The 26,720-nt window shown below is 45.2% G+C and overlaps 2 protein-coding genes across 6 annotated transcripts in view; both read left to right on the forward strand.

Moving 5' to 3' along the window:
* The first annotated feature begins 670 nt into the window (after positions 1 to 670).
* Positions 671 to 26,714, forward strand: RDM1 (RAD52 motif containing 1). 5 transcript variants are annotated; one of them, XM_040640457.1, is made up of 8 exons: positions 671 to 903; positions 1,280 to 1,459; positions 4,094 to 4,216; positions 4,611 to 4,779; positions 5,766 to 5,864; positions 8,093 to 8,178; positions 21,357 to 21,428; positions 26,643 to 26,714. In XM_040640457.1, the coding sequence occupies exons 1-7, from the start codon at positions 790 to 792 to the stop codon at positions 21,387 to 21,389; spliced, it is 804 nt and encodes a 267-aa protein (XP_040496391.1). In that variant the 5' UTR covers positions 671 to 789; the 3' UTR covers positions 21,390 to 21,428; positions 26,643 to 26,714. The 5 variants fall into 5 exon arrangements, 4 of the variants coding, with proteins under 4 accessions (XP_040496391.1, XP_008691788.1, XP_008691790.1 ...); XM_008693566.1 differs by lacking the exons at positions 21,357 to 21,428; positions 26,643 to 26,714 and adding an exon at positions 9,657 to 9,973; XR_005837357.1 differs by lacking the exons at positions 21,357 to 21,428; positions 26,643 to 26,714 and having other exon boundaries at positions 4,702 to 4,779; positions 8,093 to 8,176.
* LOC103665885 (leucine-rich repeat-containing protein 37A2) overlaps positions 17,665 to 26,720 on the forward strand; it is a 39,156-nt gene continuing 30,100 nt past the window's right edge. The window contains 3 exon segments of the mRNA XM_040640456.1: positions 17,665 to 18,767; positions 21,357 to 21,428; positions 26,643 to 26,714. Coding sequence (XP_040496390.1) covers positions 17,683 to 18,767; positions 21,357 to 21,428; positions 26,643 to 26,714 — 1,229 coding nt within the window. The 5' untranslated portion in view covers positions 17,665 to 17,682.

Genomic DNA, 26,720 nt, shown 5'->3' on the forward strand with positions numbered 1-26,720 from the left:
AAAAACAAATGAAAAAAGAAAGAAGAATGAAGGTCATATTTGTAGGATAACAAAATGGAATAGATTTTGTCTTATGAAAAAAATTTTAAACCCTGATTATATTATCCTTTTCTTGTTTTGCCAAGGACTGGTGAAAACTTCGTCACAGATCAGCACTAGTCTGAAGACCATTGCTTAGAAACCTCGGGAGATGTTTTGTAAGGTCCCTTCTGGCTCAGGCATTCTGGGATTAAAATAAGGATCATTAGGACCTATTGTCCCTCTCAGTGTGTTAGTCCTCAAAATAGCTGACTGGGTGCTTTGAACGGCCCTTTTGCAAGAGCACCATGAACTCCAGTGTTGGTGCCCTACTGGGACTCACTCTTTGATTTTTCCGAATTTATCTCTCCTTCTCACTCTGCCGGCCAAACTCCCACATCCTCTCATCCCAACAAGCACACTTACACAATTCACCAAAATTACGGAAAATCAGCGAACACTTTTTAAGGATTTTGAAGCCGGGTGCTATAAAGATATCCGTGCCCTAGAATCCTGCAAGCTCACCCTTTGGACTCTACCCTAAAAATACACTTGAATGAAAGCACTAAACTCTACTACTTTGACGTGGTGGGGTTGCGGGAGGGGAGGTAGAGTCAGAGACCCGCCCAGAGCGGGAGGGGCCAGGGAGAGGTCCGGGAACAGCCCTCGCCCCACCCCACGCTGAGCTGGCCCCGCCCCTCGTACAAGTCCTTTTTTAAAAAGCGCGGGCGCGCCTTGCGCAGGCGCACTGCAGCCTGAACGTAGTCGCGCATGCGTAGTGTTGGTAGGATGGCGGAGTTGGTCTCTTTTGCGGTTCCCACCGAAAGTGACAAAACCTTGCTGGTGTGGGAACTGAGTTCTGGGCCCACGGCCGAGGCCTTGCATGTGAGCCGAGCCGGGATGGAGGGAGGGATGGAGAAGGCCGTGTCCCCCCTCCCTCCGGCGGTGACTGGGAGCCCTGGAGTCTGTCCTTAGCGCCTCACGCGCCTTGTAGTGTCCGCCGAGAGGAATCTTAGTTCTAGAGGGGACCCCGGCGGTCTGTCAGCCCCAACAGATTTCTGGGAGGTAACTCTCAACAGCCAGCACATGTTGACTTCTAATGCTTTTCGAATCTTAGGATTTCAGAGGGAGGCCTGTTCATGAAATGAGAAGTGCTTGGGGTTGCCTGTGCAGAAGGGTTTAGGGAATATAGGGGAACGGGCAGTTTCGGTTTCTGGGCGTGAAATTTCATGCATTTACTTGGTGTGGGACCACCCCACAGCATTCTCTGTTCACAGTGTTCTCCCAGTTTGGCCTTCTGTATTCGGTCCGAGTCTTCCCAAACGCTGCAGTGGCCCGTCCTGGTTTCTATGCCATCATCAAGTTTTATTCAGCAAGGGATGCCCACAGAGCTCAAAAGGCATGCCACGAGAAGCATCTTTTTCAGAATTCTCCAGTGAAGGTGGGTCCAAATAGGAAATTTCTAACTCCACTGGAACGAAGTGCTGAACTCCGTTATAACAGACTGCCATCTGTGCAGCACCCTGATTTACAGAATGCTTTCAGATGCATCCTCTGGTTTCCCTGGGGTTTTTTGTTTGTTTGTTTTCTCTTTTTAGACAAAGAAACTAGAACTCAGGATAGTTAAGTGATTTACTTAAGGTTCATGATAATAACTGGAAGCTAGAGATCAAACCCCAACTTACTGATGTTAAATCCTGTGTCATTTTATGCTGCCCCTTAATTTAAGGATTCTTCAGAAGAGTCTTGCTTATATTTACTATTATGTGGATTTAAAATGACAAACTCTAGGGGCACCTGGGTGGCTCAGTCGGTTGAGTGTCTGCCTTCAGCTCAGGTCAAGATCCCGAGGTCCTGGGATCCAGCCCCACCTCCTGCTCCCTGCTCAGCGGGGAGTCTGCTTCTCCCTCTCCCTCTGTGCTCTTGTGCTCTCTCTCTCTGTCACTCACTCTCACTCTCACACTCTCAAATAAATAAATCTAAAAAAAAAAATAAAACAATAAAATGACACTCTTCGATCCGTTGTATATAAAGGATGCTTCATTGTCATTACCATCATCATCACTCTTAAACTGCCTATTCAGGACTCCCTTAAGTTCCCAGAATATGGTTAAAACATTCTTTAATGCACGACAGAAACTTTATTCCATACTAAGCATACTGTCCATTTTACTTTCCGAGAGCTCCAGAACTATATTTCAGTATGTGCCTCAATTCAATCACCATTTCTCTATCAAGGACCATGTCGTTTCCTCTGAATAAGTGAGTGAGACTTAGATTTCCGAGCCTTTCACTTTATAATTGTATGTCTTCGTCAGCCTTCTCTGACTGGCTTCTTAATCTGGCTACTTCATACTGACTTGGCTGCCTATTCTTACCATATGCCTTTCCTTATTGATTTCACCTTGATCGAATCTGAGAACTCTCCTCAAATGTGACTCTAGGTATACTACCTACTTCACACCCTCTTCAATCCTGGCTTCACTCCCTGTGATTGAAATGACCTGTCAGACATTCTTTAGTTTGCAAACTGTGGTCTGCCTGCTTGTAGCCTGTGAAAAATTCACATAGCCACTCAGATATTACAGATTATGACACAATTACTTTGTATCAGTTGTGAGTAATGAGGTTTTTTTTCTTTCATCGGACGTTAAGATCATTTCATAAATTTAGGTTTTGAGATTTAACAGCATAAGGCCCATCACTGAGAGTGATGAAGGAAATGTTCTACAAGTCAATATATAGTTGACAGGAGAGAGCATTCATATTAGATTTCTTTCTTTGTTTAACAGAGAACCTTGGGTTACTACTCCTGCTTTCCAAAATTGTTATCCAATTTACTTATGTGTTCTTTTCTACTTTGGCAACTACACATAGTTCCTGGTTGGGTTTGTTGTTGTTGTTGTTGTTACTTTTTGCCTTTTATAAATACAGAAAAAAGAATAATGTCTTAAATAAAATGAATCAAGGAAAGGACTAAGGCACCTGAGAGAGGTGTTTTTTTTTCAGTAGCATGAAGGAAAATGGTTGCCAGCTAGAACTGACAAGCTTATCCAAGATGACAGCTGTCTCCCAACTCAGAGGCTTGGGGCCCTTCTGAAGCTTCCTTGTTGTCCAGAACACTCCACTATACCTTACCATGAGCCACCCCTGCAGCACTCAACATTTAAAAGTTCATCTTCATTTCTTCTTCCCAGCATGCAGCTTCAGCTGGAGAAAGTAATTTCATTTTCTTATCACTCATTCTTTCATTCATTCACTCAATGCACAACAGAATGTGCTCGGTTTTAGGAATGAGAAAAGAATAAGATACGGTTCCTTCAGCACTTAAGGAGCTTATAAACTAGTGATAGAGGAAGATGCACGAACAACTAAAGAATTAATAGTGGTGTGACTTCATCTGCATCATTTGAATCTTTATGACTATATTAATATACGACACCCTAGTTAAAGTTGAAATGACATTGAAGACAGAACTAGCGGATGTAAGAAATTCACCATCCAGCTTAAGTTATATAGAGAGTTAACACTGGAGGTATTTGCATTCTCAAAAAGGCTTATGAATGCAAATGAACCTCTAATTGTTTAGTTGCTTATACAATTTAAAGAGGTGTGTATATTCCTTGTTCTAACAGGTTAGTAATTTGGGGAGGAGGGTGCTGCAGATTAAGGTCCTACCTCCGTGTCAGGTCCATCTTGTCTGCTCTGTAGGTCATATTCTCAAACACAAGCCACAGGATGGGACAACAAAAACAAGTTCTTTCCTTTACTCACCTACATAATTTGCTTCCGGAGGGCTTCCTTAGTTGCTTTCATCATCGCTCTCACCACCAGAGGTCAGGGAAATCTTTCAATTCATGAGGAGCCCTGGAAATGATGCAGAAAAGTACTGTAGCTTAAAAATAATAAATACCACTTATTTAGGGCTCACTATGAGCTCATTGCTTACAATGTTGTTCCCTTTTTAACCTTCACAACCAGTCTCTGAAATAGGTTTTGATCAATCTCTGGCGGGTCCAAAATCAGCCTCTGTGGCAGCTTGTGCTATTTTTCGGTCTCTCTCTTATGTCTTTAGGTTCGTCTTGGCACAAAACATAAAGCGGTTCAACATCGGGCCCTTGCCCTAAACAGCTCCCAATGCCAAGAATTGGCAAATTATTATTTTGGTTTCAATGGATGGTCAAAAAGGATCATCAAGGTAAACTTCATAGATTTTCTTTGACTAATCAGACTCGTTTCAACATTGAAATCCTGGACTCAGGAGAGACCTGGTTGTGGGGCAGAGATGTGAGAGGCTTCTAAGTGGAAGGACCTAGGCATTGGCCTGCCACATAGAATTAATAATACTCTCAGTGACTTGGGTGGTGGTGTCCATAATTTTCGCTAGTATGTGTAGGGTATAGAATTAAAAAAAAAAAAAACAGTTGTCTGTATCTAATAATTCATTTGCAAATCTTACCTGATTTTGAAGCTATAGGATACCTCAACTGTTAGCTGGGTTTGTTGGAGTTTAGGTTTTATTTCTAATACCAAAACATCTTGGCATCTATGTCGAGATCCTAGGAAGCACCTTTAATTTAAAATCCTCACAGCTTCAGGATCTTTCTGACCTCGAAGAAAGAGAAAATGAAGATGCCGCGGTACCACTTCAGAAGCAGAGCCTGAAATTCTTCTGTGCTTTAGAGGTGGTGTTGCCGCTCTATGGGTGCAGGAGTCCTGGCGTCGGCATGGCCGAGGAGCCTTTGGAGAAGCTGGAAGACGGTCTGTTTACGGTGGGGGTAGGGATGGGGTGGAGTGGAGTGGAGGTAGAATCTCTCATTCTTTCTAAAACTCATCTTTTCAGATATATCATCAAGCCCTCCCCCTTGCTAAGCTATTAAAGCCCTGGGCAGAGCTTTTCTACCCTTCGATACAGGTTTTTATCATAGGCAATACCTAAAAGAACCTTTAGCTTTAAAATTCTAAAGCTGACTTTCTGCCAAGAAGTTTAGGAAGAGGGAAGTAATGTTTTTCCCATTTTTGGTTAAGAATCTGCCTTGTGCTTAAAAAAAAAAAAAAAAAAGAATTTGCTTTGTGCTAAAATAGTCCTTCAAATACAGATCTCTTGTAGCCTTCAATGATCCCAGCAAAATCATCATCTAAAGATTTAAATAAACTCTTGTGTAAATGTTTGGTCCTTTGCCTCCTATAAAAGGGCTGATGTGTAAAGAATCAAATATAGATTCCTAGAAAAGGTATTCCAGTTGGTACTGATTTTTCCCACAGTCCATAGCACTTAGGCTTAGGGTTTTAAGGCAGAGGCAGGGCTGTTAGCAAATGGAGTGGAGTAGGTTCCCATGGGTGATGCTCAGGGAGAGACCAGGCCATGTGCACTACCACCAGATCTCTCTCGCTCTGTGATTCCAGCCCCTGCTGCACAGGAGAGTAGGTAGGGCCTGTAGGAGTATAGTTTCAACTTGTCCATTTGAAATCTGTGAGTGATGGGAGATTTGTACCACCTTCTTGGCTTGCATCTCCCTTCTGGTACTTTAGGAACTTCTGGGATAGATCAGAGCAGTAAAAATGTGCCCGGCCAGGATATACCTACAGCAGAGCCATTCTACTGATTGCTTGTGTTATGCCTGCCCTTAGTTGCTAAGATGATGATCTAAGAATCAGGGGTGCACTTTCATTTTTAAACATATAACCTAAAAATCAGTTATCATTCAGCTAGGTATTTTAAATCCATTTGTTTTGGTTGAATTTAGGGCCATTATCATTTCTGATGAAAAGGAAAACAACCCAGAAGCTTGCTATTCAGAAGGCAGTGTCAGATGCATTCCAGAAACTGTTGATTGTGGTTTTAGGTAAGACTTTCTTAATTGTACTTTTTTTTTGATCGTCCTTAAAGTACTTCAGTTTCCATGAGCAAATAAACTCGTTTTGAAAAGTCAGTTGGAGGAAAACACTTCATATTCTTTTATTCAGCAAATGCTTTCAAAGCAGCAGTCTCAAATTTGTTCTTTGCAGCATTTGTGAGAAAAATGACAGTAAACATTATTGTCCCCAGTGTATAGATATACAGTGATTTGCCTCCGCACAGAAAGTGCTTGACGCAGTCTTTCTTGAGTGCTTGCCTATAACACAAAGTAGTGTAGTGATTATAAGCTTTGGACATCTGTTGTTGAGTCCTAACTCTGTCTCTTAGATTTCTGATGCAATTTTAGGTTTTATAGTCAAATTTGAAGGTGTTTAGTCTCTCTAAGCTGCAATTTCTTTAACTGCAAAATAAGGTTAATAATTCAGCTTACCTCATGGGGGTTATTTTAAGAGTAAATGAGATGATGAATATAAAAAGCTTAGAACTATCCCTGGAACATGGTAAGCAGACAAAATATGTTAATTTCTTATTATTATTTTCTTGTTGGAGAATTTATTAGATTATGCTTTTGGAACCAATTCAGTTTCAGTTTTTGTTTCTGGCACTGACATATTGGGTGAACATGATTCTTATGTAGTGATCAGCTATGTTTTTGTGAAGCTTGAATGTGGCCTTCCTATTGCATAGTGTTGACTGTATTCCCTATTGAGTGCTACAGTGGTGTGAACGTTACAGGCTGTGCTCAAAGGCAATTTTATTTTTTAATATTATTTTATTTATAAAATAAAAGAGGGAGGCAGGGAAGGAGTAGAGGGAGGAGAGAGAGAATCTTAAGTAGGCTCCATGCTGGGCGTGATCTCACAACCCTGAGATCATGACCTGAGCCGAAATCAAGAGTGGGACACCCAACCAACTGAGCTACCCAGGTGCCTTTTTTTTCCTGGAAATTTTATAATTAGTAGAGGGTCCCCAAACAGTTGCTCCCCTGCTTCAGAGCCTTGAGTCTTAAAGACTAAGAAATCCTAGCTAAGTTTCAGAGGCCTTATTTGCTTGTAAGAGTTGACCCTGGATTGGTCTCAGCTTTCCAGCCTGGGCAAGTCTTCCAGTGAAGGTTGACTTCCCCAGTCATCAGATAGAATCTCCATTAGCTGTCAATTCTGAGCGACGACCTTTAAGAACCAAACAAAGCGTTTGGTTGTTGACCTCTCCCTAATATGCTATGGTATCCCTGTACACATTCAGAATTCCTCAGACTAAAAAGTCTTGTGGCTCTAGTTTGCCTTAAGGGAAATTGTATTGTCTGTAAGGTACATGGGCCTGTTTCTGCCAATAAAGTGTTCAAATGTCTGTCCCCCTCTCCAAACATTGTTCATTGTATCTGGTGGGATCTTGGTTCCCAGGGAGTAGACACTGCCTTGTTTCTAATACGAAGTATCAGCCATAGTACAGTGGTCTCTTTTCCAGGTTTGATCTCACATTGACCCCTACCTAATGTCTGTTTAATCATACTGTGATTGAACATTTTTATTTCCACAGTTTTAACTTCCTATGTCATTATTCCTTAGTGCCTATGTCTGAGATCATAAAGTTTTTTTAACCTCACGGTTGATGACTTCATATATATTTTTTTCACAAATAGTTATGATGGGGTGCCTGGGTGGCTTAGTGGGTTAAGCATCTGCCTTCAGCTCAGGTCATGATCCCAGGGTCCTGGGATCGAGTCCCATGTCCAACTCCCTCGCTCAGTGGGGAATCTGCTTCTCCCTCTCCCTCTGCCCCTCCCGCCTGCTCGAGCTCTCTCTCTCTGTCTCTCAAATAAATAAATAAAATCTTTAAAAAAATTGTTATGATAAAAACTGAAATGTGAGATGAGAAAACTTCTAGGAAAATGCTTTTATTTTCTGCTTTTAGAAATCAAAAGAATGTCTATGGGGCACCTGAGTGGCTCAGTCGGTTAAGGTCTGCCTTTGGCTTAGGTCATAATCCCAGGGTCCTGAAATTGAGCCCCACATCAGGCTCCCTGTTCAGTGGGTTGCCTGCTTCTCCCTCACCCTCTGCTGTTCCCCCTGCTTGTACACTCTTTCTCTCTCAAATAAATAAATAAAATATTTTTAAAAAATCAAAAGAATGTCTAATTATTGGGTGTTATCATTATATACAGCAAGTTTCAGAACAAGAAAAATTTTGATTTGCTCCTTGTTAACTTTATTTCAGAAAGTGGTAAAATAGCTGTGGAATATAGACCCTGTGAAGAGATTACAGATGCCAGAACGGAAGAGGAGCTACAGGATTTAATACAGGTATGTGGAGATTAAAGCTTGAGGGTTCCATAGCCAGTGTAGCCATAATTTAAAGCAACCGACAGGATTTGGAAGACTTCGGCATGTTGTACAGTTAGCTCTGTCATCCTTTGGGAAACGTAAAACTCTGAAACTGCTTTGAGTGCAGAGACTTTCTGGGGCTTTTCCTGATGTCCTGGCCCTTGGCTCTGACCCCTCATTTGAAATTTGGAGAGCAAATTAGATCAGAGTCCTCCTACCATTGTGGGCACAGGAGATGACACAGCCTTTTAGAGCTCCCCTCAAACAGAATATGAGGGATTTGGGAACAGAGAAACTCTGGCCTTAAGTGAGATTATGCTACAGTGTTTGAAAACCATCATGCCTTTCAATTAAAGTGTATTACCCAGATGTCAGCATCTCATACATATCTTGTCCGAAATATTTTACTGAAGAACTTTTCTGTAAATCACTTATATTAATGCCCTGAATTAGGGATTAAGTTGCCAAAGTAATTTCTAAAAGAAGATATTAATGTACTACATATAGAATTTTTTTTTTTAAAGGAGCAAAGGATGTGTTTCATGTCATTGAAAACTTAATTTGGGGCTAGATTCCTGATTATTTAACTCACTCCAAAGTTGCAAAGTTTGTTTTGAAGGGAAGAGAGTGGAGAAAGAAAAGATGGTTGCTTTCTGAAAAAGTATTTGAAGTTTTTTTCTGTGCAAAATAATTATTTAGTTCAATTTAAATCAAGCCAGTCAAGGAAACTTCAGACTTAAAGTTTACACTTTAAGAAGTCTGGCTTCCTGTGAAATGCGAGAGAAAGAGATTCCGTATTGATGCCGAAGATTTCAGAAACCTGACTGTAACAACAGATCCGTTCCTAAATAAGGCCAGTCTTGGAATCAGTTTCATTTAAAAGCTATTACTATGTGCTAGGTGCTGGGAATAAGATAAAACCCTTCTCTCTTAAAGTTTGTGTGCTACAGCTTGTGCCAGACCATAAACAAGGACTCAAATAAAACAGACTAGAAAAAGGGCTGTGAAGGATGTAAACTGGGTGCTAATTACAGTATTTCAAGAAAACTGTTTCACATGCTAACTTCAACATCCTGAGTGCCTTCTCCATGTGCACACACAGGGTCAGACCTCTGAAAAGTGGTGGTGTTCCTTTTTCTAGATTGGCGGCTGTGTTGAGTCAAGGTGGGATGCGGGAAATTTTCCCATGCCAGTGTAAACAGAGGGCTATTCTGTTGGCTTCAGACCCTCATTCCCAGAATGAAATGCTCACCTGCCCCCCCCACCCCCGCCCCAAAACCCCTCCTACAGAAATTTTGGAGCCATCACTGATTCAGTGGTAGGTAGCCTCCTTTACAGAGTGGCGACTTAATACTCAGACGTGTATTGAGACTTGAGAGGAAATGGCAACATTTAGAAGAAGTAGCTGTAAAATGTGTTCCCTTGCCCCACTGCCCTAACCGGTGCGTATTCTGCAGGTCAGTTACTTTTCTTGGAAGCAGGATGGCCAAGGGGAGGAAGAATGTCTCTCGGATTTAAGCTTTGAAGAGGACGAGTTCAAACCGCCAGAACTAGACTAGCATTTTTTAATTTCCCGGAATGCCAGGGCCTGTGGCTTCCTTGGGAAACGGCACCACTCCCCCACCCTTCCACCCCAGAGCCGCTGGACTCCGGGACGTCCCGCCTCGCTGGGAGCAGCAGGACGTAGCTGTGCCCCTCGTAGGGGGAAGGGAGGCTTGGGCGCCGGTGATTCTGGAAACAGGGCGTGGTGCCCCTCTGCGCCGAGCTAATAAAGGTGGCGTAAATAAAGGGTGGGACGTCGGCGGGGGAGGGGCGCGCAGTTGCTAACGGTGCGCGCGCGTCACTGGGCTGCCATAACGGTTCGGCTCCCGCTCGGGCGCCGGCGCCCCACTGGCCTGGGTCGCTGCGCCCGGAGCCTCCGAGCCTGCGCGTGTCATGTCCCGGCTGCGCCTCTGGGCCCCACTGCTCCTCCTCACGTGGCAACCATTGTGGCTGCTGGTCCAGGCAGCTCAGCCTCCGGAGTGGGCCCTGGACCCTGCCCAGCTGACCTCCGACCTCCTGGGGCCCACCGAGCCCTGGCCTTCGCCCTCCTCTGAACTCCCGCCCGAATCGCCCCAGGCCCTTACACCCCCAGCGGAGCCGGGGGGCTTTCATTACTTGGGGTCCTCTGCTCCAGCCCAGATGTTGGTCCCGCCTCAGCAGTTGACGGAGACTTTGGTTCCGTTCCTGGACACGGATTCAGTTGGCGAGCTGCCCCCAGAGGCAGATGAGGATCTGAATGACAAGCCAACCCAGCATGAAAGGCTCCCAGAGGTGGTTCCAAGGCTGGGCTGGGATCAGAATCAGACCATAGCTTCACCGCCTCAACTCAAAAGTAAGATTAAAACTGTAGGTCTAGATCAGGCTGAAGATCACCAAGCATTTGAAATACTTGTTCCACCTCTGGATAGTCAGAATTCAAAGGCAACGAAATTTATTGTTTCACCCCCAAACCTGGAGAAAGATCTAGCTGAGCATCGAAGGCTTGCTAAAGTTATTGTTGGAACTCCAAACCAATTTGCAAACAAAGAGCTCCTAGAACAGTTGCAGGATGATTATTCAGATTCTGGTATGGATATCCTATATCCTGAGGAGAACCTACCAATGGGTTTCCTAGGGGAGCCAGATCAACCTCTAAAGCTCCCTGAGGAGGCTGAAATTCCTCCACTCCTGCAGGAGACCCAAAATCATCTAGAGTTCCCTGAGGAAGCTGAATCTTTTTTGCCTCAGGTGGAGGCCCAGGCCCAGCATCCAGAGCCCCCTGAAGAGACAGAAACATCTCCAATTCNNCAGGAGCCTCCATCTCCACCTTCAGAGATCCTTAAGGAAGCTGGAAATTCTGTAAATCCACAGGAGGCCCCAGCTGAGCCTTCAAGTACCCCTGAAGAGGTCGAGTCTTCTTCAGTCCAGCAGGAAGCCTCAGCTCAACCTACAGAGGCCCCTGAGGAAGTAGAACCTTCAACCCCTCAGGAGGCCCCAGCTCAACCTCCAGAGCCATCTGAGATGGTACCTCAACCGATAGCACATGAGGTAAATGTGCCGTCTCTAAATCAGAATGAAGCTCAGCAGCCAGGGTTCCGCAATGTCACTGTTAAACCTGCGGATCTGGCACTTACCGTAACTCTAACTCAGCCTCCAGAGCGCCCCGAGGAGTCTGAGCCTTCTCCAATCCAGCAGGAGGCTCCAGTTGAGCCTGCAGAGCGCCCCGAGGAGGCCAGGCCCACCCCAGTCCAGCCGGAGGCCCCGGTTCAGCCAGCAGAGCGCCCCGAGGAGGCCGAGCTCACCCCAGTCCAGCCAGAGGCCCCGGCTCAGCCAGCAGAGCACCCCGAGGAGGCCGGGCCCACCCCAGTCCAGCCGGAGGCCCCGGCTCAGACTGTAGAGCTCCCCGAAGAGGCCGGGCCCACCCCAGTCCAGCTGGAGACCCCAGATCAGCCTGCAGAGCGCCCCGAGGAGGCCGGGCCCACCCCAGTCCAGCCGGAGGTCCCGGCTCAGCCTGCAGAGCGCCCCGAGGAGGCCGGGCCCACCCCAGTGCAGCCAGAGGCTGCAGCTCAATCTGCAGAGCACCCCGAGGAGGCTGGGCCCACCCCAGTCCAGCCGGAGGTCCCGGCTCAGCCAGCAGAGCGCCCCGAGGAGGCCGGGCCCACCCCAGTCCAGCCGGAGATCCCGGCTCAGCCTGCAGAGCGCCCCGAGGAGGCTGGGCCCGTCCCAGTCCAGCCGGAGGCCCCAACTCTAGTTCCAGAGTTTCCTATGGAGGATCTACCTCAAATTTCAGTAAGTGATGACATGATGAGTCCAACTATAGGTCAGTATCCAGCTTATTTAATGTTTCCCAGTGTTACACGTAAACCTGCGGACGTGGAACTGACTGTAACTCCAGAGCCTAAGGATGTTGAATCTTCTACAGCCCAACAGGAGGCTCCACCTCAGCCTCTTGAGCATACTGAGGAGGCAGAACCTTCTCCAACGCAGCAAGAGACCTCAGCTAAGCCTCCAGAGGAGGTTGAGCCTTCGAGTGAGCAGGAGCAACCAGGTCAGCCTTCTGAGTCTCCTGGGGGGATTGAACCTTTTCTAACTCAGCAGGAGACCCCAGCTCAGCCCTCAGAACCTCCTGAGGAAGCTAAGCCTCCAAGCGTACAGGAACCACCAGCTCCGCTTTCTGAGTCTAGTGGGGAATTTGAACTTTCTCTGACTCAGCAGGAGACCCCAGCTCAGCCTACAGAGCATCCTGAGGAGGTAAAACCTGCAACTCAGCATGGTCCCTCAGCTCCGCTTCCAGAGCCTTTTGGAGAAGCTGAACCTTCCTCAAGCCAGGAGGAGGCCTCAGCTCAGCCTGCAGAGCTCCCTAATGAGGCAGAATCTTCAATCCAGCAGGAGACCCCAGCTCAGTCTCCAGGAGAGATAGAATCTTCACCAACTGTCCAAAACCAACCATCTCAGCCTCCAGGGCTGCCTTCTGGGGAGGTGGAACCTTCTCCAACTCAGCAGGAGGGCCCAGCTCAACCTCTGGGGCATCATGAGGTGACAGTTTTGCCTCCAGGTCACCATCATGTTCAACATTTAAACCCGTTCAATGTCAGTGTTAAACCTGCAGATGTACAGGTTACCATAACACCAGAACCCACTACAGAGGTGGGACCTTTGCCAGGTCAGCATGAGGCTGCCGCTCAGCTCTCTGTGCCCCTTAATGTGGAACCTTTTGCCACCCAGCAGGAAGCCCCAACTCTGCCTCCACAGTCCCCTGAGGAGGCTGAACCTTTGCCAGTTCAACAGGAGACTCCAACTGAATCCCCAGAATCTGCCACACAGGAGCAACCTCCAACACAGCAGGAAACCCCAGTTCAGCATCCAGAGTATCCTGGAGAAGTTAAACCTCCTCCAGCCCAACAGGAGGTCCTGGCTCAGCAATCACAGGCCCCTGAGGAGGGTGAACCATCTTCAACCCAGGAGGAGGCCCTGGCCAAACCTCCAGAGACCCAGGAAGAGGGTGAACCTTCTCCACCCCAGCAGGAGCCCCTAGCTGAGCTTCCACAGACCCCTGTAGAGGCTGAACCTTCCTCAATACAGGAGGAGAGCCAGGGTCATCATCCACAGACTCCTGAGAAAGTTAAACCTTCAATCCAGCAGGAGGCCCCAGTCCAGCATCCACAGGCCCCTGAGGAGGGAGAACCATCTCCATCCCAGGAGGAGGCTCCAGCTCAATTTCCACAGACCCCTGAGAAGGGTGAATCTTCAACCCAGGAGGAGAGCCAGGGTCAGCATCCACAAACCTCTGAGGAGGTTGCGCCTTCTCCAACCCAACAAGAAGCTCCAGCTCAGCACCCTCAGGTCCCAGAGGAGGGTGAGCCTTCTCCAACTCAGCCAGAGACCCCAACTCAGTATCCAGAGTCTCTGGAGGGGATTGAACTTCCTCCGGTCCAGTCAGAGTCCCCAGTTCAGCATCAAAATCCCCTTGGGGAGGTTAAACCTTCTGCAACCCATCAGGAGGCCCCAAGTCAGCATCTACAGACCTCTGAGGAAATTAATCCTTCTGCCACCCAGCAGGAAGCCACAGCTCAGCATCCAGAGCTTTCTGGTGAGGATGAACCTTCTCCAACCCAACAGGAGGTCCCAGCTCACTCTCCAGAGCATCATGTGGTAACAGTTTTTCCTCTAGGTCAGAGTCAAGCTCAGCTTCCGCCGTTGCCCAATGTCACTGTTAAACCTGTGGATCTGGCACTTACCATAACTCCAGAGTCCACTAATGAGGTTGAAACTTCTCTACCCCAACAAGAGGCCTCAGCTCAGTCTGCAGAGTCCCCCGGGCAGTTGGAACCTTCTCCAGTCCAGCAGGAGGTCCCAGATCAGGGTCCAGCCCCCCCTGAAAATGTTGAACCTTCTCCAGTCCAGCAGGGAGTCCCAACTCAGCCTGAAGATCTTCCTGAGGAAATTGAACTTTCTTCAATCCAGCAAGAGGTCCCAGATCAGCATCCAGCACCCCCTGAAAATGTTGAACCTTCTCCAGTCCAGCAGGGAGTCCCAGCTCAGCCTGAAGGTCTTCCTGAGGAAATTGAACTTCCTCCAAGCCAGCAGTGGAGCTCATCTCTGTCTCAAGTGCCTGTTGCGGGTGTAGAAACTTCTCCACTCCAGCATGCAGTCCCAGTTCAGCATCCAGAGCCCAATGAGGGGATCAGGACTCCTCCAGTTCACCATGAGCACACAGCTCAGCCTCCAGAGTCCTCTACAGATGTTGTATCTCAGCCTCCAGTACATGATGAGGTGACATTCTCGCCTCTAGGTCCTGGTGGAGCTCAGCATCCAGTGTTGCCCAATATCACAGTTAAACCTGCAGATCTGGAGGTTTCCATAACTCCAGTGCCAACTAAGGTTGAACATTCTTCAGTGCAGCAGGAGGTCCTGGCTCAGGCTCCAGTTCCCCTGGAGCAGGTTGAATTTTCTTCAACCCAGTCCAAGCCTCTTTCCCAGTCTCCGGAGATCCCCGAAGATGAATCTCCTCCAGGCCAACAAGAGCTCATAGCTCAGACTCCAGACCCTCCTAAGGAGATGGAACCTGCTTCAGGCCAACAGGAGGTCCCAGCTGAGCCACCAGAGCCCCCTAAGGAGATTGAACCATCTGCAAATGAACATGCAGTCTCAGCTCATCCTCCAAAGCCCACTGAGGAGGTCAAACCTCCAACCCAGCCGGAGGCTCCAGCTCAGTCCCCTATCCCCCAGCAGGCCCCAGCTTTATCTCTGGAGCCCCCTAAGGAGGTAGAACCTTCTCCCACCCAGCCTGAGGCCCCATCTCAGCCTCCAGAGCCCCCTGAGAAGGTAGAACCATCTCCAGCCCAGCAGGAAGTCCCAGCTCAGCCTTCAGAGCCCCCTAATGAGGCAGAATCTTCAACCCAGCAGGAGGCCCCAGCTCAGTCTCCAGTTCACCAACAGGCCCTAGCTATATCTCCTCAGCCCCCTAAGGAGATAGAACCATCTCCAACCCAGCAGGAGGCCCCAGCTCAGTCCCCTGTCCCCCAGCAGGCCCCAGCTGTATCTCCGGAGCCCCCTAAGGAGGTAGAACCTTCTACCACCCAGACTGAGGCTCCGTCTCAGCCTCCAGAGCCCCCTGAGAAGATAGAACCATCTCCAGCCCAGCAGGAAGTCCCAGCTCAGCCCTCAGAGCCCCCTAATGAGGCAGAATCTTCTCCAACTCAGCAGGAGGCCCCGGCTCAGTCCCCTGTCCCCCAGCAGTCCCCAGCTGTATCTCCTGAGCCCCCTAAGGAGGTAGAACCTTCCACACAGCCAGAGACCCCGGCTCAGCCTTCAGAGCCCCCTGAGAAGGTAGAACCATCTCCAGCCCAGCAGGAAGCCCCAGCTCAGCCTTCAGAGCGCCCTAATGAGGCAGAATCTTCTCCAACTCAGCAGGAGGCCCCAGCTGTATCCCCTACGCCCCCTAAGGAGGTAGAACCATCTCCAACACAGTTGGAGGCCCCATCTCAGCCTCCAGAGCCCCCTGAGAAGGTAGAACCATCTCCAGCCCAACAGGAAGCCCCAGCTCAGCCTTCAGAGCCCCCTAATGAGGCAGAACCTTCTCCAACCCAGCAGGAGGCCCCAGCTCAGTCCCCTGTCCCCCAGCAGGCCCCAGCTATATCCCCTGAGCCCCCTAAAGAGGTGGAACCTTCTCCCACTCAGCAGGAGGCCCCACCTCAGCTTTCAGAGCCCCCTGAGAAGGTAGAACCATCTTCAGTCCAGCAGGAGGCCCCAGCTCAGCCTTTAGAGCTCCCTAATGAGGCAGAATCTTCTCCAACCCAGCAGGAGGCCCCAGCTCAGTCCCCTGTCCCCCAGCAGGCCCCAGCTACATCCCCTGAGCCCCCTAAGGAGGTGGAACCTTCTCCCACACAGCAGGAGTCCCCAGCTCAGCCTTCAGAGCCCCCTGAGAGGGTAGAACCATCTCCAGTCCAGCAGGAAGCCCCAGCTCAGCCTTTAGAGCTCCCTGACAAAGTGGAACCTTTTCCAGTCTCTCAAGAGACCCATTCTCAGCTTCCACAGTCTCCCGAGAAGGTGGAATCCTCTCCAGTCCTGCAAGAAGCCCCATCTCTACCTCTGGAGCCCCTTAAGGAGGTAGAACCTTCTCCAACCCAGCAGGAGTCTGCAACTCAGCCTCCAGAGCCACCTAAGGAGTTTGTAGCCCAACCTCCAGTCCATAATGAGGTGACAGTTCCACCTCCAGGACAAGATCAAGCTCAGCATTCAAACTTGCCCAGTGCCACTGTTAAACCTGTTGACCTGGAGCTTACTGTAACTCCAAAACCTACTACAGAGGCTGAGCATTCTACAGCCCTGCAGCAGACTCTAGCTAGTCCAGAGGACCCCGAGGTGACACTTCCACATCCAGAGCATGTTCAGGCTCAGCAACCAAATTTTACTGAAGTCACAGTTCAACCTTTGGACCTGGAGCTTACCATAACTCCAGAACCCATTACAGAGGTTGAACCTCCAACCATGCAGGAGACCCCAGATCAGCCTTCAGAGCCACCTAAGGAGGTTGTAGTTCAGCCTCCAGTGTACCAGGAGGCGGCAGTTCCTACTCTGGGTCAGGATCAAGCTCGGCATCTATCATTACCCAATATAACAGTTCAACCTTTCGACCTGGAGCTTACCGTAACTCCAGAACCCACTACAAAGGTTGAACATTCTACAGCCTTGAAGAAAACTACAGCTCCTCCAAAGGACCTTGAAGTGACATTTGCACACCCAGAGCAGGTTCAGGCTCAGCGCCCAACCTTGACTGAAGTCACAGTTCAGCCTTTGGACCTGGGGCTTACCGTCACTCCAGAATTCACTAAGGAGACTGAACTCTCTCTACATATGCAGGAGACCCCAATTCAGCCTCTAGAGCCACCTAAGGAGGTTGTTGTAGCTCAGTCTCCAGTATATCAGGAGGAGACTGTTCCAACACCAGGTCAGGATCAAGGTCAGCATCCAGCATCACCCAGCATCACATTTCATCATGTGGACTTGGGGCTTACCATTACCCCAGAAGCTATTACAGAAGTTGAACATTCTACAACCCTGAAAAAGACTACAGCTCCTCCAAAAGACCTTGAGGTGACACTTGCACGTTCAGAGCAGGTTCAGTCTCACCGTCCAACCTTAAATCAAGTCACAATTAAACCTTTGGACCTGGAACTTACCATAACTCCAGAATCTACTACGGAGGTTGAACCTCCTCCAGCCATGCATGAGACCCCAGATCAGCCTCCAGAGCCACCTAAGGAACTTGTAGCTCAACCTTCCATATATCAAGAGGCAGCAGTTCCAACACCACGTCATGATCAAGCTCAGCATCTGTGGTCACCAAATGTGACAGTTCAACCTTTGGACCTGGAGCTTACCATAACTCCAGAATCTACTACAGAGGTTAAACAGTCTACAACCCTGCAGCAGACTACAGCTCCTCCAAAGGACCTTGAGATGACATTTCCACAGTCAGAGCAGGTTCAGGTTCAGCATCCAACCTTAAATAAAGTCACAGTTCAACCTTTGGACCTGGGGCTTACCATAACTCCAGAACCTACTACAGAGACCGAACCTCCTTCAACCGTGCAAGAGACCCCAACTCAGCCTCCAGAGCCACCTAAGGAGGTTGTAGTTCGATATCCATTCCATCAGGAGGTGACGGCTCCAACTCCAAATAAGGATCAAGGTCAGCATCCAGCGTCACCCAGCACCACATTTCAACATGTGGACTTGGGGCTTAGCATTACTCCAGAACGTATTACAGAGGCTGAACATTCTACAACCACGAAGAAGACTACAGCTCCTCCTCCAAAGGACCTTGAGATGACACTTGCACATCCAGAACAGATTCAGGGTCAACATCCAAACCTGACTGAAGTCACAGTTCCACCTATGGACCTGGAAATTACTGTAACTGCAGGATCCAATATGGAGGTTGAGCCTTCTCCAACTGTGCAAGAGACCCCAACTCAGCCTCCAGAGCCACCTAAGGAGGTTGTAGTTCGATATCCATTCCATCAGGAGGTGACGGCTCCAACTCCAAGTAAGGATCAAGGTCAGCATCCAGCGTCATCCAGCACCACATTTCGTCATGTGGGCTTGGGGCTTAGCATTACCCCAGAACGTATTACAGAGGCTGAACATTCTACAACCACGAAGAAGACTACAGCTCCTCCTCCAAAGGACCTTGAAGTGACACTTGCAGAACAGGCTCAGAGTCAACATCCAAATCTGACTGAAGTCACAGTTCCACCTATGGATCTGGAAATTACTGTAAGTCCTCAACCAGAGTCATCTGAGACAGTGTTTCCCCCAACGACCCAGCATTCAGTGGTGCATTTTGTAAATTATACCCCGGAAAGGGCATACACAGCTTTAACTGAGCAACCAGAAGAGAATGCTACCATGAACATCAACATATGTGAGCTCTGTACCTGCAAAAATGAGACGCTGTCGTGTACTGGTTTCAGCCCAAAGCAGAGGCTCCGCAGAGTGCCTGTGCCGGAGCGTAACATCTACAACGGCACCTTCACCATCTTGTAAGAATTGCCTTTCCTCCTTTGTTCTCTGCCTCCTGCTTGACATGGCAGCCTTTTCTTTGAGGTCTTCCTGGGCCTTCCTCATCTCCCCAACCCGTGTTGATTTTCTGTTTTTACTTTTTCTTTGTCACCTATCCCTTATCCTCATTTTGTTGTTTGCTATTGTTTCCCCTTCTCCAATCTTTTACTTGGAATTGCCCTTATTCCTTTTTCTTATCCATTTTTTTATCCCCATCATTTCATTCCTTAACCTCTCCTCTCCCATTTTTGCTCCACCCTCTTTATAGCAACATGTCCCTCTCTCCATCTCCTTGGTGGTGATACAACAAAGTGGTTAAGAGTAGAGATTCTGGAACTAGGCTGCCTGGGTTTGAACTGAGGTCTGTCACTTAACAGCTTTTGACTCAATTTCCTTTTCTATAAAATGGAGATTATGATAGTACCATCTCGTGGGATTATTGTGAAGTTTAGATGAGTCAGTACATACAAAGCACTTGTATCGGTGCCTAGCATATATATGAGTGTTAGCTCTTTTTATTTGACTCCTCAGTTATGTTCAGAACTCATCTTTGTCCCCTGACCTTCTATATATAGCACCTAATTTGTGCCTAGCCCAGGACTCAGTACTGTGGGAACCATGCAAGTATGACATTGTCTTTAGAACATGAAATGATAGGTGAGAAGAAAGGAAATAGGCATAGAAAGGGAGGTGACCTATGATTAAGTACAGACTGATGCTCTAATTCACCAGAATCTGTAATCAATAGAGTGTGGGGGTGAGGGAACGCTGCATGGATAAGCTAAAACTTTAGCTGAGACTTAAAGAGTGGCTATGATTTGTTAAACAGAGCAAAAGTAAACAAAGCCATGGCTGCAAGAATGATCAGGAATTAAGAATTAGGTTAGGAGGGGCGCCTGGGTGGCTCAGCCGTTAAGCATCTGCCTTTGGCTCAGGTCATGATCGCAGGGTCCTGGGATCGAACCCCGCATAGGGCTCCCTGCTCGAGGGGAAGCCTGCTTCTCCCTCTCACACTTCCCCTGCTTGTGTTCCCTCTCTCACTCTCTCTGTCAAATAAATAAATAAAATCTTTTTTTTTTTTTTTAAGAATTAGGTTAGGAAGCACTGAAAGATACGATTATGAAAACCCTTGACTATCAGTCAGAGGGGTATGAAAGTTACACTCTGAGATATAGAGAGCCACTGAAAGTTTTCCAGCCAAAGATACATATCATTAAAACAAGAGGATTGTTTTTGATTCCCTCTGTAGAGTGATCTAGAGAGGAGAGCTTGATCTAGGGAGACCAGATAGAATGCCCTAACAAAAGCTGGGAGTAAAGTGACAAGGGGTCAGATCAGAGTGGCTGTGATAGGAGTAGAAAGAAAATCCTGAGAGCACCGCAAAGGAAGAAGTGACAAGACTGAGTAACTAATGAGAGTAGCAGGTAGGGTGTGTCCAGCAAAGAGAAAAATGAAGTATGACTCTCGAAGTTTCTGTCCTGGATGAGCAGAACGGTGGCGGTAGAACAGGTGGAAACAGCAGTTGGGAAGGAGAGCCAGTATGAGGGGAGGTAAGTTCAGCTTCAGGCATCTTTTATCAAGGAACATAAAGCAATCAGAAGTCTTCTGGTTGACCGGAAATGGCCACTAGGCAGATGGGCAGATGGGTACCTGTTATGCCTTATTTCTGACTCCCCTGAAAAAATGTGTATATAAACCGAGTAGGTAAGTTGTTGCTGAGGAAAGAGGACAAAGCTAAAGATTCAAAGTCATACATAGAATTAGCGGTTGAAACTGAGTCTCAGGCATTTCATAGCTTCTTCTTTTAAACACATGCGACTCCTGGATACATTCTCACTGGATTGTTTTGTTTTTTGTTTGTTTTTTTGTTTGTTTTTTAATGTCACAAGCATATAGGATAAAATGTGAATATCCCACCGCACCCTCCCTACCACCCGTAAGATAACTCCTGTTACCATTTTGATATGTGTCCTTCCTTCCCATCGCTTTCCATTGCAATTTTTCCCCTCATGGGGTAATACTTTTTATTCCCTGCTCAGTGATTTGTTGCCTTTCCCTATGCAGTATGTCTAAGAAATCTCTCCATATTCGTTCCTTTAATTTCTAACTTCCCTATCCTTCTAACAGCTGGACAGGTTTCAACAGAGGGCACAGAGCCAAAACTTTGGTGTTGCCTGGCTTACGATTTCTTTACCTTTGTTTGCTGATAATGTTACATTTTTGCCATGTTTCTGTTGAATTATTATTTTCTCACTGATTTACGGAAGGAGCCATTTTAGACACATAAGTGATTTTGGAAAAAATACTTATATTCAAAGTAATTAACTGGCATTATCTGTCCATTGGAGAGATAGGAAGTTCAGGTTCTAGGGAGATGCCTTGTTTGTGCCAGTGCCCCCCCATCATCTCTTTATTAATTGTGCAAACTGGGATGCTGATAGCTGTGGAAATTAGAAAGCTGGTATTTTTCTGCATTTGAATATTCCCCACAAGTTTGCCAATGCTTCTTTTATTTATTCTGTTCATTCTTTTCCTACCTATTCAAGGATCTGAACTGTGTTTCTTCACAGAAATTTCCAAGGAAATTCTATTTCTTACATTGATGAAAATGTATGGAAGGCATACCGTTGGGCTGAGAAACTGTGAGTATATTCTCTCCAAATACAAATACAAAAAACTTAACTGCACTCTCAGATCCTTCTGGGTCCAGAATTTTGAAGTCAGTAGCTCTGAAGAAAGGTATTTCTCCCTCCATATTCCAAATCAACCACTATTGATTGCAGTTCTATGTTTATTTTTAAAAATTAAATTTGGCAGTCTCTCTTTAAAATTAATCGAAACTTATTTTCCATTATACAAGGAATACATGATTATATTCTCAATATATAAAAATGAAAGAATAGATATAGTGAACATCCGCCTTGTATTCTGATCCCCCATCACCGAGATAGCCACCACTCTGGATTTGGTATATATCCTTCCAGACTTTTTTCCATGCCTTTGTCTACGCACATATTTATAGGCGGCAAAATAGGTTTGTTGTGTGACTTCTTCCTTCCTTCCTTCCGTCCTTCCTTCCTTCCTTTTTTCTCTTTTCTTTTCTTTTTTCTTTCTCATGAATGGTAACATCCTGTAACTTGATTCTTTTGCTTCATGGTAGATCTTAGATTTCTTTTCTTCTAGTACATAGGGGGTTACCCCATTCATGTAAACTCCTGCATAATATTCCATAGTATGAATGTATTACAATGTAATAATTCCCCTATTGATGGATGTTTAGACTGTGTCTGGTTTTCTTGTCACGTGCATTGCTGCAACAAACCGCCTCATCCATGCCTCTTTGTGTACATGGGCAGGGATTTCTGGCGAGTGGATATCTAGAAACGGAATTGTTGGGATGAAGACTATGTAGGTGTACAATTCTGACTGTCCTCAAGAAAGTTGTGCCAATTCACACTCCAGCCCACAGCCCACTGGATAGTCTCCATTTCTTGGCTAATCTGATGGGTGAATAAAAGGGGTCTTGTCTGAATTTGAAGTTTTCTGGTTACTTGTAAATTTAAATATCTCTCTATGTTTACTGAACATTTGTATTTCTTGTCTGAATTTTCTGTTCTTTGCCAATTTTTTGTTATCTTTTTTTTTAATTCGTAGAAAAAGTCAATGGAGATACAAGTGCTTTTGGAAAAAATATTACACTTCAAGCAATTAACTGGCATTTTTCATGAGAGCTTGTGTGTTGTATCACTAGTTCAACTTGAGTAGATAAGTCATAAATGACTCCTGAATTAATAATAAAAGACATGATAGTCACAGTAATCTAAAAATAGGGATTATGATCCCCCTAAAGTAGATCCCCCACCCTTAGTCTGACATCTTATTGGTAAAGGAGAAATGCTTCAGAAGCAAGCAATTGGTTTTTTTTAATTTTATGAATTTCTTAAATACTACGTATAATTTATATTTCCCCATGATAGTGTCTGACTTGGAGATTTTATTTCCTAAACTTGTAAGAAAACTGAAAGTAATTTGGCCGAAAGTAAGTAGGCTGAGGGACAGGAGTAGCAGAAAAACTTTGAATTGTGTACTATATTCCTTTGGAATTGTGAGCCATGTGAATATATATACAACATGTTTTTAAAAAATAAATAGAAATTTAAAAATTAATTTTTAAAAAGCATGTGTTTGGGAGTTTATGTACTAGAACATGAATCTGGTAAGATTTGCAGATTTCTCATTCAGCTTGAGGGTTATACCTTGTAAGGCAGAGGTTCCTCACTATGGATCACTGGTCCCCCAGGGCGGGATTTTTAACCTTTTCTTCTATACATCTGTTTGATGATCTGCAGAAGCCTGTGTTCTCGGGATAATGTTTTAAATGTACAACAATTTAAAATATATATTAAAGGGGCGCCTGGGTGGCACAGCGGTTAAGCGGCTGCCTTCGGCTCAGGGCGTGATCCCGGCGTTATGGGATCGAGCCCCACATCAGGCTCCTCTGCTATGAGCCTGCTTCTTCCTCTCCCACTCCCCCTCCTTGTGTTCCCTCTCTTGCTGGCTGTCTCTATCTCTGTGAAATAAATAAATAAAATCTTTAAAAATAAAATAAAATATATATTAAAGGAAATTATATTGAAATACAATTTTCAAAATATTTTTTGAAAAAGATTAGTGATATAGCAATAAATCTGCTTCTGTTAACTCATTAAATAACAAGATACAGTGGTAGGTCTAATAACTATTATAACCTCAAGGTAGTGATGAGAATAAATGATATTTTGAGATATCTATCACAAATATGTAATAAATCATTTTATTATCCATCCAAGTTTGGCCCTCTGAATTCAATCCATTCTCCCCATAGACCTGTGCCCTAAAGGGATGATCCACAAATTGAAATCATGTGCACACCTTTGCACATATTCAAGAAAATACCATTTTCTAGGGAGGTCCATAGCTTTTATGAAATTCTCAAAAGGTTCTTGTCTCAAAAGATTGAGATTGAGTCACAAAATAAGGGGTGCGGGTGGAGAAAGACATTTATTATCCTGTAATTGTACTTATCCTCATAAGTGATAATAAATGGATAATTTGTTTTAAATAAAGGTAGTATGTTTGCAAATTGATACCTGTCACTTTTTGAACTCAGTCAGCAAATATTTATGGAGCACCAACTATGTGCCAGGAACTGTTTTATATGTCCGGGATAGAGGCTCAAGAACAAAATCGACCAAATCCCCCGTTCTCGAGGGGTTTACAAATATATAATATGAAAACAAATATGTAAATATAATAAATAGTTATAATTTCAAGTACTGATAAGAAACCTTTAGCCAGATCTCTGTTTTCTAATTTATTATTCAACTACCATTTTTGCTGCTCATAGACTGAGTTTTTTATTAATGATAACACTGTTCATTCATATAATCTTGAGTTGGTTCTTTTTTAATGGATGTACTGTTTACATCTGTCTGAGGATATTAATTATGCTACTCTAAAATCCTCTTGGGCTTTCCCCGTTAACTCTGATTCGTTGGCTTTGAGCTCTTAAATTGGTTTTTATTTTCTGTTCTTAACGGAGTTTGCTTTCTGACACTGTTTGGTCATTCCTGAGTGCAATTTATCTGTGTGGTTGAGATTCTACCGCTTCTGTTTTCTGGCACTAGGGAAGAGATGGAATGAGCTGCTGGGGTCTGTTTTTCTGTGATGGATTCCCCTAAGAATTAAGGAAGAGGTGGGAGGTGACTTCTAGTGGCGAGTCAGAAAGCTCATTCCCTTCCTCCTGGGTTCTGGGCCCCTGCGCCCTTCCTAACACCAACTGCTCCCAGCTGGAGTAAGACACCCTTTGTTGCCTGGTCCAAGGAGGAGGGATGAGGGGTTGATGTGCTGCCCCTCCCGCAGGATCCCAACTAACCACCCTGTCGGTCGGTTGCTCCAGGGCATTTCTAGTCGGGGAGTTTGTGGAGCTGCTCCTGTGGCTTTGAGCTAAGGTTGTGGATTTTTCGATTTATCTTTTCTATCATTCTTAGGGACTTTGGTGGAGGTTGGAAGGGTAAGACTTGGCATGTTTCAATCTGCCAACTTGAAATAACACAAACTCTTAGGAAAACAATTTTGTACCCCTATTAAATCCTAGAGAAACTTAGGCACATGTGTACCAGGATACAAGTACAAGAATGTTCAAAGCAGCATTGTTTTTAATAACTAAAAACTAGAAAAATCTAGTATCCACCAACATAAGAGTGAATAAATAAATTGTGGTATAGTCATAAAATTCATTTGAAATATAATGTAAGCCACATAAGTCATCTCAAATTTTCTGGTAGCCACTTAAAAATTAAAAGTAAAAAGACAGAGATGACATAAATGTTAATATATTTTGTTTAGCTCTTATATCCAAAATATTATCATTTCAACATGTAATCATTATATACATTATTAATAAGATTTAAGTCTGCGTTTAAACTGTCTTCAAAATCTCCAAAGTATTTTCATTTCTACATGTAGTCAGTATAAAAACTACTAATGAGAGAGCTTATTATGTTCTTTCTCCTTTACTAACTCTTTGAAATCTCAATTTGGTTGCTAGTTTTTTTTATCAGAAATACTTGATCTGTATTTAGATTTCATAAAATTACAGTTGAAAAAGTAACATCACATACCCACATCGTTGCAAACATAAACATTTTCTAATAACTGTTGAGTATCAGTTTTTTAATTTAAATTTTAAAATAATTGAAATTAATTAAATTAAAAATTCAGCTCATTGTTCACACCAGCCACTCCCAAGTATTCAGTAGCCACATGTAGCAAGACATGCAGTACTAAGCATTGAAATGAACCATCCTCAGCTACATGCAACAATATAACAAATTTACAAGATAATGTTGAATGAAAGAAGCAACACAGAAAATAATACATATAACATGATTCCATTTATATAGAGTTAAAGTTCAAGAAGAGGCAAAACTAAATTATGTTATTTACGGCTGCCATATGATAGGTAAAACTACATTTAAAAAGCAAGGAAATTAGGGGTGCCTGGGTGGCTCGGTTAGTTAAGCATCCAATTCTTGACTTGGGCTCAGGTCATGATCTCAGGGTCGTCGGATAGTGCTCCACGCTCAGTGGGGAGTCTGCTGGAGATCCTTTCTCTCCTTCGTCCTCTGCCCCCCCTTCTCTCCATCTCTCAAATTAATCTTTAAATTTTTTTTTTTTTAAAACCAAAAAGCAAGGAAATTATTATTAAAGTCAGGATAGTGGTTACTTCTGGGGAATCAGAGAGAGGGTTGTGATTGGAAGGGGCACACTGGGGGCTTCTGGGATGCTGGCAGGGCTTTTTCTTGACACGAATGGTGTTACATGGGTATTTGCTTGATAATTATTAAACTGAACATTTATTTATGCATATTTTTTTAGTTCTCAAAAATATTTTTTAGTTGGGAAAAAAAATCGAATGGCTTTCCCTACCGCACTGCTATAGTTGTGAATGGGGCTTCCGAATAGAATTTGGGAAAAGAGGAGGAAATGGCAGTTCTGCCAGTGTTGTTGGCACTGAACTGGGTTCTAGCAGAGACTTTGTGATCCAGAGAGTAGGCATTAAATATGCATTTTGGTGCAAAGAGTGGCTAGGGGTCTGTGTGTGTTGGGGGCGGGGGGAGATGGACACAAAGAAGTACATGAAAAGGATTTGAATGGAAACAGAGCAGAGATCAGTACTCCTAAATTAAATAAGAATTAGTGTATTTAGGGGGCACCATTACCCAGGTTTCCCTCCCATATGGAAGTTAGTCCTAGGTAGTAAATAGTTGTAGTTATTTTGCATTTTGAGCAGAAATAACCTTTTCATTTTTCAGAATTCTCAGTGAAAATTATTTGACCGAATTACATAAGGACTCATTTGAAGGCCTGCTATCCCTCCAGTATTTGTAAGT

Source organism: Ursus maritimus, unplaced genomic scaffold (genome assembly GCF_017311325.1).
Source record: "Ursus maritimus isolate PB19 unplaced genomic scaffold, ASM1731132v1 scaffold_24, whole genome shotgun sequence".
NCBI lineage: Eukaryota > Metazoa > Chordata > Mammalia > Carnivora > Ursidae > Ursus > Ursus maritimus.